Genomic DNA, 15,677 nt, shown 5'->3' on the forward strand with positions numbered 1-15,677 from the left:
AAAGGAAAATCTATTCCCTTTGAAATCAAAAATGAAGGAAAATGTGATATTTTGTTTAACATTATCATTCTTGAGATTTTTAATGGAATTAAGCTAGTTGAAAGTCTAAATTTTTCAGACTGTGAGAGATGGGTGTATTTTTTGTCAGAACCCAGTGGATGGACTGTGATGGACCCCATCTCTTCTCTTGAATTTTATCTCCTTCTTATTAAAAATTCTTAAACATTAATTGAGCTTGAGAGAGGAAGGGAGAAAAGGTAGAGTTATAAAGGCTCTGAAACCTTTACTTTTGGATATGTGTGCTACAGGTGAGACATCCATGACCTGTCATTGCTCCCATCAAAATATTTGAGAACTGAAGCAGCCTGAGTGCTACTTTGTTTATGTGGGTCCCTCATGTTTGAGTCTGAGTCTCCTGGGTCTCCTGAACCAACTTTTCCTGTGCCTATTACATGTGGGAGCTGACATGTAGCCATTATTGCTTGTCCTGTTCCAGAGAGATAGCCCTCTGTTTTTACCTTGTATTAATTTGCAAATGCCTTAGGATGACAGAAACCACAGAAAACAACAAAAAAGAAGTGCCTATATGCCTAAGAACCCTCTTATTTCCCCAAGCTGGGCCTCCATAGCAAACGAGAACAGTCAGCAACCTGTTGAGCTACCACAGCTGAATTTTTCTGGTGTTTTTTCTGTTTCAGAGAGCTGGGCAAGTCTGCATCGCCCCACATACCAATAACTTTCAGCTGATACATAGCTGTTTTGAAAGCTTGTCTGTAAACATAACTGTTGTCTTTCTTTCATTGTTCCCTTCTCTTTTTTCCACTGACGATATCAAACCTGAACCCCATCCAGCAGGAAGTGTCCCTGTGGTTTCACTGTGGGTCACAGCAAGGAGCAGAGAGCATATCTCCAGGGAAAAGCAACATGGGAATATGGAGACATTTAGAGAAATAAACCTGATGGATTTCATTTTGCTGATGCTGTTTTGAAAGGATACCTTTGAGGTTACTAATATGCAGTATGGGTGCAAACAGTGAGGCAGAGAAGCAATTTCCTTAGCAGCGTTCCCAGTTTTGAAACTCCCAGGCCCCCACCCCAATTCATCCCACCTCACCCTTGCCATCCTCAAAACAGTTTTCATCTATTCCTGCTTTGAAATTGCAAAGAGAGAGATTTGAATAGAGCTGTCGCTTGCTTGTGGAAGTTCTTGCTTTAATCAGACACCATGAGTAAAAATGCTTGCAGGGGATGTGTAGCTGTGAGGAGAATGGAGGCTTTTATGGTGACCCATGGGTTGTCCCCCCACAGCACAGCCAGGCACCCCACACAGGGGCTGTCCTGTTTGAAGTGGGGCAAATGACATAAAAGCATCTCAGGGTAAACACATTGCTCTTATGCCCTCTGTACAAAATGCATCATTTACTTGAGGACCATGGCCTGAATGGAGATTTAATGCTGGAGCATCCCATGACTGCAGTTGTTAGTCCAGTGCTTTCATGGATTTTTCCTGGAGGCCCAGGAAAAGCCCTTTGGCTGTGGGGTTAGGGGACAGCAGTGCTCCCTGTGCCTAGGCTTCATACACCTCAATGCTGTCTGACATCTCTGCCTGCCCAGCAGTGCCCACCAAGCCACTGCTGCCACCACTGCAGCACACTGTGAGATGGGGCTGCAAGCCATGAGAGCCTGCTGGGAGAGTCTTTTGGCTAACAACATTTAGCTCTGCATTTAATTAGAATTAAAATGTGAATGATATTAAACCCCTCTTCCTTTAAAGTTCAGAGAAAATTATTGCAGTAATTAGGCAGTAGGTTTGATTATATATGAAACAAGATCAAGCTTTATGGGAGGTGCTGGAGGCCCCAGCAAGTCCATCTATGAATTTACCTGGTGTAGCAATCTGGAGCAGGGTTTTTCAGCTGAGCAGGTCAGATGAGTGCTGTAAGGTGCACAGTTGCCATGGACATTAGCATTAAATGGAAATCCTTGTCTTCAGTGGGAGTCTGGAACCTGCATTGTGGCTGGCAGCTGTCTGTGGAGAAGCAGTGGAGTGGGCTCCTCGCCTGTGCACCCCACCAGGGTGTGGCTGGGAGCAGGGCAAGGCTCTGGAGCTGTGCACCCCACCAGGGCTGCCATGGTCTAGAGCAGGGCAGGGCTCCTGGGCTGTGCATCCCACCGAGGGCTGGCATGGCCTGGAGCAAGGCAGGGCTCTGGGGCTGTGCACCCCACACAGTCTGGTGTGGCCCAGAGGGGGACAGGGCTCCTGGGCTGTGCACCTCACCAGGGCTGGCATGGCCTGGAGCAGGGCAGGGCTCCTAGGCTGCGCACCCAACAGGGGCTGGCGTGGCCCAGAGTGAGACAGGGCTCCCCAGGAGTGGCATGGCCCAGGAGTGGCGTGGCCCAGAGTGGGACAGGGATCATTGCCTGTGCACCCCACCAGGGTGCACATGGCCTGGAGCAGGGCAGGGCCCCTGGGGCTGTGTTGTCATATATTGCAAGAGTTCTATTGTCACTACACTGCAAGGGTTCCATATTGCTAGAGTTTTGTACCTCCTTGATGTTTCCTGTAGGCAACTCCTCCAGGCACTGACTCTTCCTCATCCTCACAGCAACCAACTAACTCCAGTTCCTATCAATCCACTCTTTTATAACACTCCTCTTGTTGGCTACAGGCGTGGCCTGTTAACATCAGGCCTGCTCCTAATCATTAGTAATTGGTTCAGCTGCAACTCTTTAGGGGATAAGATTACATTCTATACCACCTGCATTTACCCATACTGTACCCCCTACAGAGCTGTGCACCCCACTGGGGCTGGCATGGCCCAGACTGGGACAAGGCTCTGGGGCTATGCACCCCACAAGGCTGGCATGGCCTGGACAGGGCAGGATGCACAGATGGGGAGCTGGCCCTGCTGCCGAGCACAGCTGGGCAGGGGAGTCTGGCCAGTCCTTGCTAACAAGGAAAACCCACTGAGGAACAGGGAGGTGTGCAGAGGCCAGAAGGAAAATTGGTTTGCATTTTAGTTAGAAGGGAAATCTCCTCTTTAGTTAAATAGCCTGTAAGGAGCTGGTTGTTAGCATGCTCATGCTATCTTCCCACATATCATACTTCCCTCTAAGTGTCCCAAATCCCTTCTACTTGTGCTTTCTGCTCAGGACAGGGATTTGCTTCCTTGTTCAACCTGTTGCTCCTGCATCCCCGTGAGCATCCCTTGCTTACATCTCACCCCCTACAGAAGCTATAGCCCATTGGCACCAGATACCTGAAGAGCAAGAAGTGATTCTGTGGGAGGGTGTTCAAGGAAATGAGGTGTATCTTCAGCCTTGCTACAGTTAGAAGTCAAGAAGGCTTATTTCCGTCAGCAGATCCAACTTGCTTTACCTCCTACCCTCCGGAAATGTTCCCCCAGACTAGTGTTATCAACCCAATTAACATTTCAAAATTCTCAGCTTGCAGGTGCTGGTTTCAGAACAGCAATCTTGTACAATGTTGAGCAATCCAGTTGGCATCAATTTGTTCAAGTTGCAGACTCAAATATGCTCTTTTTCTTTTCAGGATTGTGTACAAAGTAAATAATCCAGAGCGGCACAGGCTACGTTAAAGATAATGATGCTGAAATTGGTTTGTTTTTTTCTCTTATGCACGTCGGGAATTCACAGTTGCTTTATGCACAATTTATCCTCCCACAATTTGGGTATTTTTAGCTGTTTGATTTAGTTGGTTCAGCTACAGCTGCTGCCAAGGGAACTGTGGGGTGAGAGCCCCAAGTGCCACTGCCCACTCTCCCCAGGTGTCCCAGATATTCATCTTCTTTGCAAAAAGAAGTACATTAAGGTTTGACTTGAAATTAAGAGGGCCTGCAGGTTGTGACCAGAAGAGGTGGCTTTGCCTGGAAGTGTCTGAACACACTTGTTGGGATCATTGCTTGCAATGACCCTGACATCATTTCACAAGTGGGGATGTGGCTGATGCTGCCATGGGCAGTGCAGTGGCAAGGCACAGCCTGGCACAGCCATCACCCAGGTGCATACCCCGTGGCCTGGGTGGCCTGGGACAGACCTCTGGGGTGCTCTGAGTTGCTGCAGTGGCAGCAGGAAGGTGCTGGAGGCAATGTGGTTAATGCTGGTTTAAGGGGAGCTGGGCACCGGCACAGTTACTCATTGGCACTCTCTCTGCCACTGTGGACTTGTCTTGTCTTCCATCAGTCTGCCAGTCTTGCTGTAGTTCATCCAGACACCTTCTTTTCCCCTAAAGACATGTCTTTACCCAGGACTTCCCCCTTTCTTGCAGCTCAGTCAGGACCTGCCAAGGTACTTGCATACACCATGTACCTCAGCTGCCTCCTGTTTTACCTCACCCTGAAACCTAAATACCCCTGTAACACATTTTTGTATTCCTTCTTCCTGTGAGTGCTCCAAACCTCCTTTCCTCCAAATGATGCTGGGCAACGTTGGCCAATGTTTCAAAACAGAGCACCTGCTGAAGGGTGGCTGCAGGTGCTCATCCTTCCTGGAAAATGGGAGATGTTGAGGTACAGATTCAGACACCTGATTTTAGAAAACCTTTTCCACCATTACAGCTCAGGAGGTGCTGTCCATGGGCCATGTTTCTAGTGCTTGCCCTGCTCATCCCTCATGTTTTGCTTTCTGCTCTTTTGACTTTTCAAGCCTGCACCATTTCCTGGGCAGACTGTTCTTGTCTGGGGCTGCAGGGTTGGGAGCGAAGCTTTGTGTGAGTGCACTGGCAGTGACTCTGGGAATTAGGCTCTAGGCCAGATTTTGGCAGGGAGTCCAACTGAAGTCCATGGGTATCTTCCTGTTGGTGTAATGGGCTTGGGAGCCGACCTGGACTTTGACATTCTTCACAGCAGCAGTTCCATCATGAACCTTTGGCATTGTGTGAATAATAGATAGTTATTTCTATATATTGTTTCCAAAGCCCACAACTTGTGTTGGCAGTCAGTGCTCCTAAATGCAGGGAGCTGACTGGCAGCCTGAAACAAAGGGACAAAATCAATAACATAAGCTTCACGTGGCCAAGGACAGTCTCCATGTGGTTGCACTCAACTTGCTGTATTGACAGAATTGCTCATCAGCAGTGTTTTCCTAGGAAGTGGAGGCTTTGACAGAATTCATTAATGCCTGTCTAAGAAATAATAGGATATTACACCCAATATGTTATGTTTTTTACAGCAAGTGATGGAGTGTATTTCTCATGGATGTTACTTTTCTGTTACTGTATCATTTAAAATCACTTTTCTCTAGCAAAAGAGGCCTTTGCACTTTGAGCTGTTCCAGCTACAAAACAGAGACTCTTTAGGGACACAGAGAGGATATTTGCCACTGGACATTGTGATTGTCTTTTGGAAAGCTAAGACCAAAACCATCACCTGCTTCCTTTTCCAGGATGCCCTGAGGGAACACTAAAACTGGGCTCATATTCACTTTCTAAACACTTCCTCAGTGAGGCTGCTTGATAACTGGGAAAACCCTGAGATGGGAGATCTTTAAATCCACAAGTATGCCCATTTTCCTTTTCCTTTCTGGTCATGTCTTCCTGGTGTTTCAGCAAGGAATCTTGCTTAGGTTTCCACCTGTCATTTTCTGGGCAGTTTATTGTCTTTCAGGGTATTTTCTTTGCATTATAAGCTGCTGAACTTTCTGTAACACAGAAGATATTTTAAGGAGTTTATCTTATGGGTGTTCATAGAGTTCTTATTTCTGCTCATGGATGTGAAGCTTTGTAATGCCTACAGCAGTGGTTTGGAAGGGACAATATTAGCATTTAAATATTTGATGCATTTTAAATCTGCTCCCATGGTGGTGGAAGCACAATGCAAGGAAAGGAGTCAGCCCTGCAATGGTGGCAGATTCTCTGAGGCAAACTAAAGCTCAGGGCAGGACTGTGCAGTCTGTCTCACTTTTATTGACACATGTTGGTGTTTTACTGCTGTTTGCTCAGTGGGAAGTGTGGTTTGGGTGCCAGCCCTGCTCAGACAGGCAAGCATTGCCTGCAGTGTCCATTCCTGTGAGGTGGTGCTACTGATGTGCTGCTGCCATCCAAGCTGTGGAGAGGGCACTAAAAGCACAGCATCCTCATCAGAAATTCCAGGTTTAGTGCTGGACTGGGTGTGAACTCCTGTATGTAAAGACATGGCTGGAAGCAATGAGGATGCAGCTTTGGTCATTCCAAGGCCTTTACCAAGCAGTGGCTGCTACCCATGGCCACAGCTGCTTCTTATGACCTGAGAAGAGCAAGAGGTTATTTGAACCTCTGGATTGCTGGCCAAGGATTTTGCATGGCTGTTGTAAAAACTGGCATCTGCTATTTCCAGATGTGTTATAAAGCAAAATTAGAATGAGTTTGAGTCAGTATATCTGTGAAAGAAAGCTCTGATGCTAAAGTATAAAGTATGCAGCTTTCAAAAATGGTACTAAGACCATTGTATGTAATAAGCTAAAAATAGTGTTAATTATTTTATTTCTGCAAACTTAAAAAAGAAACAAAGGAGCCTTTTTGGCCAGGTGCTGCCATTGCCAAATATGCATTTCAGTTAAACTTTGCTGTGTTTACATTTCTAGATAATAAAATTCTTTGGTTTATGGACTGCCAGAGGATAGAAAGCTGAGATTAAAGTATCAGATTTGATAAGGTTTGTTGTAAAGTAAAGGCAATAATTAAAACAATGCCTATTTAGTCAATTTTCTAGTTATTAATGTGTTTTAGAGAGCATCAAGCTTTCATCAGCCTTTCTTGTCTTCTCTTTTCTTTGTAATGCATCAGGGTATGTGTTTGCTATTAGATCTTTTCATTAATTTGATGAAGGGTGAAGATGAGTAATTCTAGTTTTAAGTCTTCTCTTCAGCAATGACAATGACTCAAAAGACAACAATCTGCTTTGATTTCCACCTTGTGGAGAGCACTTTTGTGGAAATTATACATAGAATAATATTGCCAGAATAAAAATTCAGTGTACAGGGACCACATTTGTAATGAACAAATTTCTGGACAGCCACCAGGCTGTCCAGAATTCTCTTTGTTCATTCATGGATCTGTGACACAGTAAGAGTCTTATTTTAATCCTTCCACCTTGTTTTTGATAAACTTGGCTGCAACAGCTCTTAAAAGAACCTTTTATGATTTCTTAAGGACATTTGTGTTGCTTTTGTTGTTATCCCAGTGTCTCAACATTTTATCATCTATACCCACTATTTCACAGTGTACATATTAAGTGCTATTATCCCTATTTTATGGAAGAGAAACTTGAGGACCAAGTGACAAAATCCATTGGTACAGGGATTTAGGAGCCAAGCCAACAAGGGTTTGGGTGAATCCTTTTTCATTCTTTGGTCTGTTGTGTGTTTCCCTTTCCTCAGGCTATCTGGGTGGCTGGGGCTGCTAAGATCCAGGCTGTCTGCTCAAATCACTCTTAGCAGGATGCCTGCACATCCCATCTGCCAGCATGATCTGAGTGTTTAGAGCCCCTTCAGGAGCACTCCTGCACCCAGCAGGTTTGCTGAAGCCCCCACATGATGGCTGTGAGAACTGGTGACAGCTAAGCCTGGGGAATGTGTGTGCACTCATCTGTTCCAAGATCTGCTTGAAAGAGTGAAGTGCAGCCAGAATTTTCCAGTGTAACAACTTGAAGGTTCTTTCACACCCCTGACTGAAATCATCTTGCACCTGCCATAAACATGATAGGGACTTCTTATGCTGTATCATGAGACCTTTGGAATCTCAGATGGTTTGAGCCTTTTTAGCAGTTTGGTAGCTGCATATGGTGGGCATCTCAAACACTGAAGTTCATGAAGCATGGCCACTCCACAAAACATTACTTCCTAATAATAATAATTCTCTGGCATTTCTGGCAGGAAACCTTTTAAACATTCGTGGAGTATTTCAATTATAAATCTCAAAATACATATGTTACTGGGTATTTAGGGCTTAAATAATTTCCCAAAAAAGACCAAAAAAAATTTCCACTTTCTTTATTGCAGTTGTTCCCCACCTCAAAGCCAAAGTTGTCTGTTGAAAGGAGAATAGATACTAATTTGGTCTCATAAAACCACAGATTGTTTCAACTTTCCTTGAGTTTCTGAATGAATAGCTGATCAGATCCTGTGATGCTGCTCTCAGCCTAACTGAGATATGAAAGAGGCACTTGTCCAGCCAGTTCTATGGCTGTGCCATTCTTTTGTTGCCTATAGTACACATGCTCTGCTCCTTTTTTACTCTCTTTTTAATTTAATGCTCTGCAACAGGGCTGCACAAAGCTGAGTTGGCTTTTAAAACACAACTTCATTTTGCAGCTATATGGCTGTGCCCAGTTTTCTTTTGTGCTGCCCATGGAACAAGGAGGCTGTGTGGTATCTGACACCAGGCTTTTTTCCAGTGATTTATTAACTGTGTCAGAATAGCTGTTGTGAATGCTGGGAAGCTCTTGCATATTGTGACAGTTGATATTGATTATGACAGTTTGTAGACTCTACTGCATTGTCAGACAGTGGATCTTATTTTGTCTTCTTACTATACATACCACGGGCTATAGATCATAGTGTTTTCTTTAAAAAAGGACCCATTGTCCAGCATTCTGGCTGGTATGAGGGAACTTCTGTAGCATATTGTGCAACAAATAGCAAAATAGTTCAGGCACCCTATGGGACAAACAGGCAAATGTCAATCGCTTTAGGAAAAAAAAAAAGTGAATAGTTTGTTCTGGCCTTTCAGGGGAATGAGCTGTGCAAATGATAGACATGGGTAAACTAGTCTGAGGATGTCATTTATGAAAATACTGGAAATCCTGTATTGTCTGTTGACCAGAAATCCACAGAGGATTTTGGCTACCAATAATTTGTAAAAGCTGCTTTGGGTCTTGATGGAAACTGATACCACAGATTTCTAGAATGAGTGCAAGGAAGAGAAGAAATAGATTTTTGCAAACTTGGGAGGAAATGAAAGCTGGTGTGTGAGCTTCTGTGATGGGCACATAGAATCATAGAATTGTTTATTTTGGAAAGGGCCTCTAAGATCATTGAGTCCAACCATTAACCTAGTCTTGCCAAGCCCACCATTTAAGGGCCACATCCACACATCTTTTAAACACCTCCAGGAATGATGACTCCACCACTTCCCTGGGCTGCCTGTTCCAGTGCCTGAGCACCCTTTTGGTGGAGAAATTCTTCCCCATACTTAATCTAAGCCTCCCCTGGAGCAACCTGAGGTCTTTTCCTGTTGTCTTGTACTTGTTACCTAGGAGAAGTCAAACAGATCACTCCAGACAATGTCCCCTCCTGGTGGATTGGTTTTAGCCAGGCAGTAGTTAAAGTAGCACACAGAAGAGATTTTTCTATTTGCATAAAAGCTGGTTCCGTGGGGAAGAAGTCAACAGCTGAGCTTTTACAGACAACCTGATAGGAGGAAGGAGTCAAAAGCCATTTTGTTAATTAGGCTACTGTGATCTACTATATTGCTGCTATAAAACTGGAGGAAAAATTGTCCAACAATACATTCCTTTTTAAAACAAAACCATACTTGAGATGGAGTGGTGACAGTGAATAGGAAAGAAATAATTCTGATTTTTCTGTTCTATTCCTGCATGACCATAATAGGTCATAAAGTTACACTTGGACATAACAAACCTTAGCAAAATGACTTTTAGCAGTCTATGCTGTTAGACTTTTGATCTCACACTAATAGATTTAAACACAGTTCCTGATGCAATTGACATTGATGTGATTCCATTTCTGCACGTACCTTGTGGTTTAATTGAAATCAAGCTTAATGGCAGGTTACTTGTGCATTATTATCACTGGGGTACTTCAGACCAAGGCTGTGACACTGAGCTGTGGCCTAAGGAAACTGGGCTCAGGTCTTGACCCCACTCTTGGGCTCATATTGGCCACTCAAAGCAATTCATCTCTCTCGTGAGACAAATTCATGCCCATTTAAGGTTGTTTGTTTACACTGTGACATCTTTCAGAAGGAACATTTCCTACCGGAAGCCACTCTTGATCTCATCTGGGATTTCTGGATGCTGCTCTAATGCTAACCACATTTTCTGTAATGCAATCTGTATTTTAATGAGTCCCTAATGTTAGCAAGGAGACACATTTAAAGTAAGTGATTTGATTTAGCGATGATGCAACTTCCCATTCCACATATGCATTGAAGTTAGATTAAATTTAGCACTCTCACTGTGTCATAATTATTTTCCATAATGCCAGAATAATCTAGAATTTGTACATTTACAGTGCTGCTGTAAGCCTCAGGGTGTGCTGAAATTTTACAGTGGCAATTCTCAGTCCAGTGTCAGGTATTAGTGCTATATTTTTATAATTATGGGTTTTATTGCAGAACAGGCACAGCAGTATCAGAAATGCCTTAAAGGAAGAATAAAATGGAAGAGTTTTTAAATGTCTACTTTTCACTACAGGCATATTTAATTAAATTTTTTTTCTAATATTCATAAAATATTTTTAAGAAGTTACATGTGAGAAATGAAAAAGTTCCAGCACTCAGATGTGAAGACTTGTTTCCTTAAATGATTTATCTGAAGCTCTGGTCATAATTCTCTGTCTGTGCAGGGTTCTGGCTCCTTAAGCCTGAGACCACACCTGAAGAAGATAATTTTGGTATTGTGCTGTGAAAAGCAGCAGCTTCCCAGCACCAGTTGTAGACTAGCGGTCACTGTCAGGGGAGTCACCTTCCTCTTGGTTTCCCTTGGCTATCATAGGGCCCTCAGACTGTTTCCACACTAACCCTTGCTAGTTATTTGCCTGGCATCTTCTCCAGGTGTTCTTGCCTCTTTGAGATGTCTTGGGTCCTTTGAGTTACAATTCTTAAGAAATTTTATTTTGTTTTCCTGATAAAAGGCAATGGTAATAACTTCAGAAGGTGGATACATTTCCCTCTCTCATCCTGGTGCCCAGAACTGAGTGCCTTGCAGGTCTGTTTCATTTTCAGGAGGCTGTGGGAGCCTCCCTGTCCGTAGGTTGAGGCCTGCTCTCTGACATGGCTGTTATTTTCTCCCTTCCCTTCAGATGGAGTTCACAGTGTCACTGCAGTCTGCACCCTGCGTGTCACCATCATCACGGACGACATGCTCACCAACAGCATCACAGTGCGCCTGGAGAACATGTCCCAGGAGAGGTTCCTTTCTCCCCTCCTGTCCCTCTTTGTGGAGGGGGTGGCAACCGTGCTCTCCACCGCCAAGGACGGCATCTTTGTTTTCAACATCCAAAACGACACGGACGTCAGCTCCAACATCCTGAACGTCACCTTCTCAGCCTTGCTCCCTGGTGGCATTCGAAACAAGTTCTTCCCCTCTGAGGACCTGCAGGAGCAGATCTACCTCAACAGGACGCTGCTGACGCTGATTTCCACGCAGAGGGTGCTGCCTTTCGACGACAACATCTGCTTGCGCGAGCCCTGCGAGAACTACATGAAGTGCGTCTCCGTGCTGAAGTTCGACAGCTCGGCGCCGTTCATCAGCTCCAACACGGTCCTGTTCCGCCCCATCCACCCCATCAACGGGCTGCGCTGCCGCTGCCCGCCGGGCTTCACCGGCGACTACTGCGAGACGGAAATCGACCTGTGCTACTCCAACCCCTGCGGGAGCAACGGGCTGTGCCGCAGCCGCGAGGGCGGCTACACCTGCGAGTGCCACGAGGACTACACCGGTACGTGCTTATCTTATCTGGGGCCCGTGGTTTATATGTTGGACCAGCAGCCAGGCCAGCTCTGTGGCAAGCTGAAATTGCTGGCAGTCTTAGGCAAAGGGAGGGAAACTCCTGGCGTTGCCTTCTAGTCAGGAGAAGGTTTGTGGGTGTCACTGAGGGTGGGTAAGTCCCGTGTCTCTGTGTGTGCACGGTGGTAGGAAGAGTGCCTCGCTCCAGGTCATGCAGGGGGACTGTCAGCTGCTGAAGAGATTTGCGCTGTGTGAATTTCTGCTCAAAATGCTTTATGCAGACACATTTCTTCTGTCTGGAAGGAAAAAGGTGGGACACATCTCCTGGTTCATGGGATTGCATGTAAACCCATTGCAGGCCCCTTCACCTACCGGGGCATAGTGTGGGTGCACAGCCTCGACAGGAGCTCCTCAGCCCTTGGTCATCAGCCAGCACAGAGCATTAGCCTTGTTCTTGTTCCCAAAAAGCTGCAGTAATACACACTTAAAGAGAAATGCTGTTACTCAGCTCTGGTTTGTAAATGTTCAGATAAAACTCCAGAAGAACATAGCTGCTTCCAGGCCTGTCTCCACAGCCCGCTGAGGAACGTACTTTGCCTCATCATGGGCTTGACAGCTAATAAAGATCAAAGTGCTGCTTCTCAAACGCTCCTGAGAAGTTACAAAAGAACATTAGGTGAATGTTTTCTGGTGCTTCAGAAAAGTCAGTGAGATTATTTATGTATTTGAAATTGCACACACATTTAAGCATTCTGCACTGACGTGCTGCCAGCTGTAATTTACACTGACAGCTCAGCAATGTCTGCTGTGACCCTGCAAACAAGGGGTGGAGCAGAGGGGGCTGGTTCCCAACACTGCCTCTCACTGCTGAAGTTATAAAAAATTGAAACCATAAATTATTTAAATTCTGCTGTAAAAAAAAATCTCGTTGATGTGGATCCAGCCCTCCAGGTGGAAGGCTTTTCCTTCACAGTCTCTGGCTTTTGCCTCAGGGCTGTCATCAAAAATGTGACTGTGGAAGGAGCCAGGAGTTAGCAAGCAGGGACATGGCAGCAAAGGAACTGGGCTTTTCCCTGCATGAGGGACAGGAGGTGCTCCCTCAAATTTATGCAGGGCTTGGGGCAGCAGGACCAATCTGATAAGACGAGAAAAAATTTTTTGCCTGATGGGAGAAACCCTGAGCAGAACTATGAGATGGTTGGAATATTTGGTGTTTGTTACTTTTGTGCCAAGCCTCTCATGAACAAGTTCCACAGCAAAATACATTTTAAAGTCCATTATCCATAAAAACACAATAAACACAGAATGGGGCATCACAAAATAGATTTTATAATTGGTAGATTTAATTTAAAATGTTTGTATACTATTGTACTGTAAATAGGAAGTAGCAGGATTCATTAACCAAAGATATGCATAAAAATGAAGTTAATACATCCATGCCTTAGTTTTGGAATGACATGCATTCCATCACATTTTTAGAATCTGTTGCTAGAAATCTGCAGAAAAAAAGGCTAAATGCACTTTTAGAATGAAAGATAATAAGCTTACATTAATAATTGATGAATGTGTTTAATACTTAATGCTGTAGTCAGAACAAACAGCACATATTTAGAAGAGAAGCACCATATTATTCTTACACAAAGATTTGATCTGTAAATCTATTTTCAGTGCATAGTTGTTGAGTTAAAAATTAACTGTCCTGCTGTCAGAATATTAAAGTGGTCAGAAGTTAAGGAGGGAGCACTGCTTATAGCTTTGCTGTCTTTAGGTTTCAGAGTTAGCTACACTTGACTGAAACCACTTTCTTCTGTGGAAGGACAGTTTGATCACATTCAGATTGGCCAGGGAAAAACACTTCCAACCATGATAAAGAGGGCTCTGGAATACTTTATCCCAAAAATCAATGCAAATATTGTAGAATATTTCTGGCTTATCAGTGGATGAATGCAATAGAAATTTGATATCCGTTCTGGGGTTGGTTGAAGTTGCTTTGATGCTTTTAGGTTCCATGTTGCATAACAATGTTTTGTTCATCAAACCCAAACATCTACCCACATATGGTGGCCATTAGTTCCTTGATTTTCAATCCTTTTACAAAGCAGGATTAAAAATGTTATCAACAAGAAATCTATTACCAGAAATATTTAATGAAAGTGCATTATTAAATTTTGTCCCAATCTCCTTTAAGTATTGTTTTTTTACCTATGATTTTAATAATTTAAATATATTCATATCCATTTGCAAGTTCAGTTTATGACTATTAATCATTGTGTTTTCAGCTTGGATGTGAATTTATTGTTTACAACATTCCAGATTTTCTATCTATTTGATATGTAAATAGCACAGGTTGGTTTCAATAGCAGCAGTGTTTGTTGGCTCATGGAATGCAGTGGCCATAAATTGGAATGAGCAGAGAATTGCCAAGTCTGAAGGTTGGAAGATTCTGGTATTACTGAAATTTTATCATGGTACTAACTTGGTGTAGTAACATACCAGTATGAGGTACCTAAAAATCTTTGAATTAATTGTAAAAGATGAAATATGAATGGTAATAGTCTGTGAAATGCAGCCTGCTTTGGGAGCTCTCATGTTTCCATTTCCCAATTAAGAGCCTACATAGAAAAATAATTATAAGAAAATAACAAGATCTGTCATCTCTCTGGGGAGATAGGCTGCAATTTGATGAGAAATCACTACACAATCATAACCCTGTACTGATTCTATCTGACTAGTCACCTGATAAAAATATAGTGTTTATTTCCTGTACAAGACAATTATGTCCTATCTTAATGGGATGGAATTTCCCTCCATTTTTCCACCCTGCTTTGAAGCCCTCCATTTGGTTCCATGTAATTGTTAGTCATTTATACATGATGAAAGTTTCTCTGTCTTCAGGAGTCTTCTGTTACTTGCACAAAGGTAAACTGAGCTTCCACAAGGTATTTCTGAAACCTGATTACTGCCTGGGCTGGGGTGATTTGGAATGAACTTCACTTCCTGTGATGTAAGGATGTGAGTGAGGAAGTACATATATTTTTAATCCTTTTTTTTGTTTCCAGACTTACAACCTCTCTAACTTCTTTATATACAAATCAGTGTAGGGAACTGAGCAATGTACACACTAATAGTTGAGCCATTGATGGCAGAGAGCTGTGTGCATGACTAAAGGTTAAAGGATGTAATTTTAGTTAAGCAAACAAATTTATTGAACACTGGATAAAGCCTGTATAATTTTTCCAGCTTCATTTCATGTATCTTTGAGTGCTGCAGAAGCAGCTGAGATGAGCTGTAGGTGAAGGCTTAGACACAGGTGGAATTGTCTGTACTCTCCAGGAGGCACCCCCTGAAGTGCAAATGGATCATGTCATGGACGCTGTTTTAGGGGCATGGATGCCACAGCAGTTCCTGCATGAGCTGTACTTCCAGCCCCATCCTGGTGCCTCCTACAGCACACCACTGTGGCCATAAATCAGAACATTTTTGGGTGTGAATTCCCACTGTTCCTGCCCTGCCATGAGTGGTGCCTCCTCCAGTGCTGTTCTCGTGGTGCTCCTGCTCAGCAGCCACCAACACTGCTCTCCTCTATGGTCATGTTCCCAAAAAGCAAAATTTAATCAACACAGAACAAGAGCGCTCTAAGGGAAAAGAAACCAACTCCTGAAATAAAGAAATTCAATGTTCCCACAGTTCTCCTTAGCATTATCACATTCTCTCTGCCTCCTTTGCTATGCAACCCCTAGCAAGGAGCAGTTTGTAGGGGGAAAAGATCATCAGAGAATTCCCCATATCCTTTGCATCTCTCCTTGGATTTCACTTCAGAGAGAGAAGAAATCTTATGTGGTTGTAAATCTTCTGGTAATCAAATACAGCAATTAGAGATTTTCTGCATGTTACACTTTTTTCCCTCCTAATTTGTATTTGTGATACCATATTGACATGAGGAATCATTACATCTAATGTGCCTGCTATGAATTCAAACTTTGTGTCATGAGA

The 15,677-nt window shown here is 43.7% G+C and overlaps 1 protein-coding gene across 1 annotated transcript in view; it reads left to right on the forward strand.

Annotated features, from left to right (window-relative positions):
- CELSR1 (cadherin EGF LAG seven-pass G-type receptor 1) overlaps positions 1 to 15,677 on the forward strand; it is a 166,324-nt gene that overhangs the window by 57,776 nt on the left and 92,871 nt on the right. Inside the window, exon 3 of the mRNA XM_058023300.1 lies at positions 11,038 to 11,676. Within this exon, the coding sequence (XP_057879283.1) occupies positions 11,038 to 11,676 (639 nt within the window). The remainder of the gene's footprint in view (positions 1 to 11,037; positions 11,677 to 15,677) is intronic.

This window comes from Melospiza georgiana, chromosome 4 (assembly GCF_028018845.1).
Source record: "Melospiza georgiana isolate bMelGeo1 chromosome 4, bMelGeo1.pri, whole genome shotgun sequence".
NCBI classification, from domain to species: Eukaryota; Metazoa; Chordata; class Aves; order Passeriformes; family Passerellidae; genus Melospiza; species Melospiza georgiana.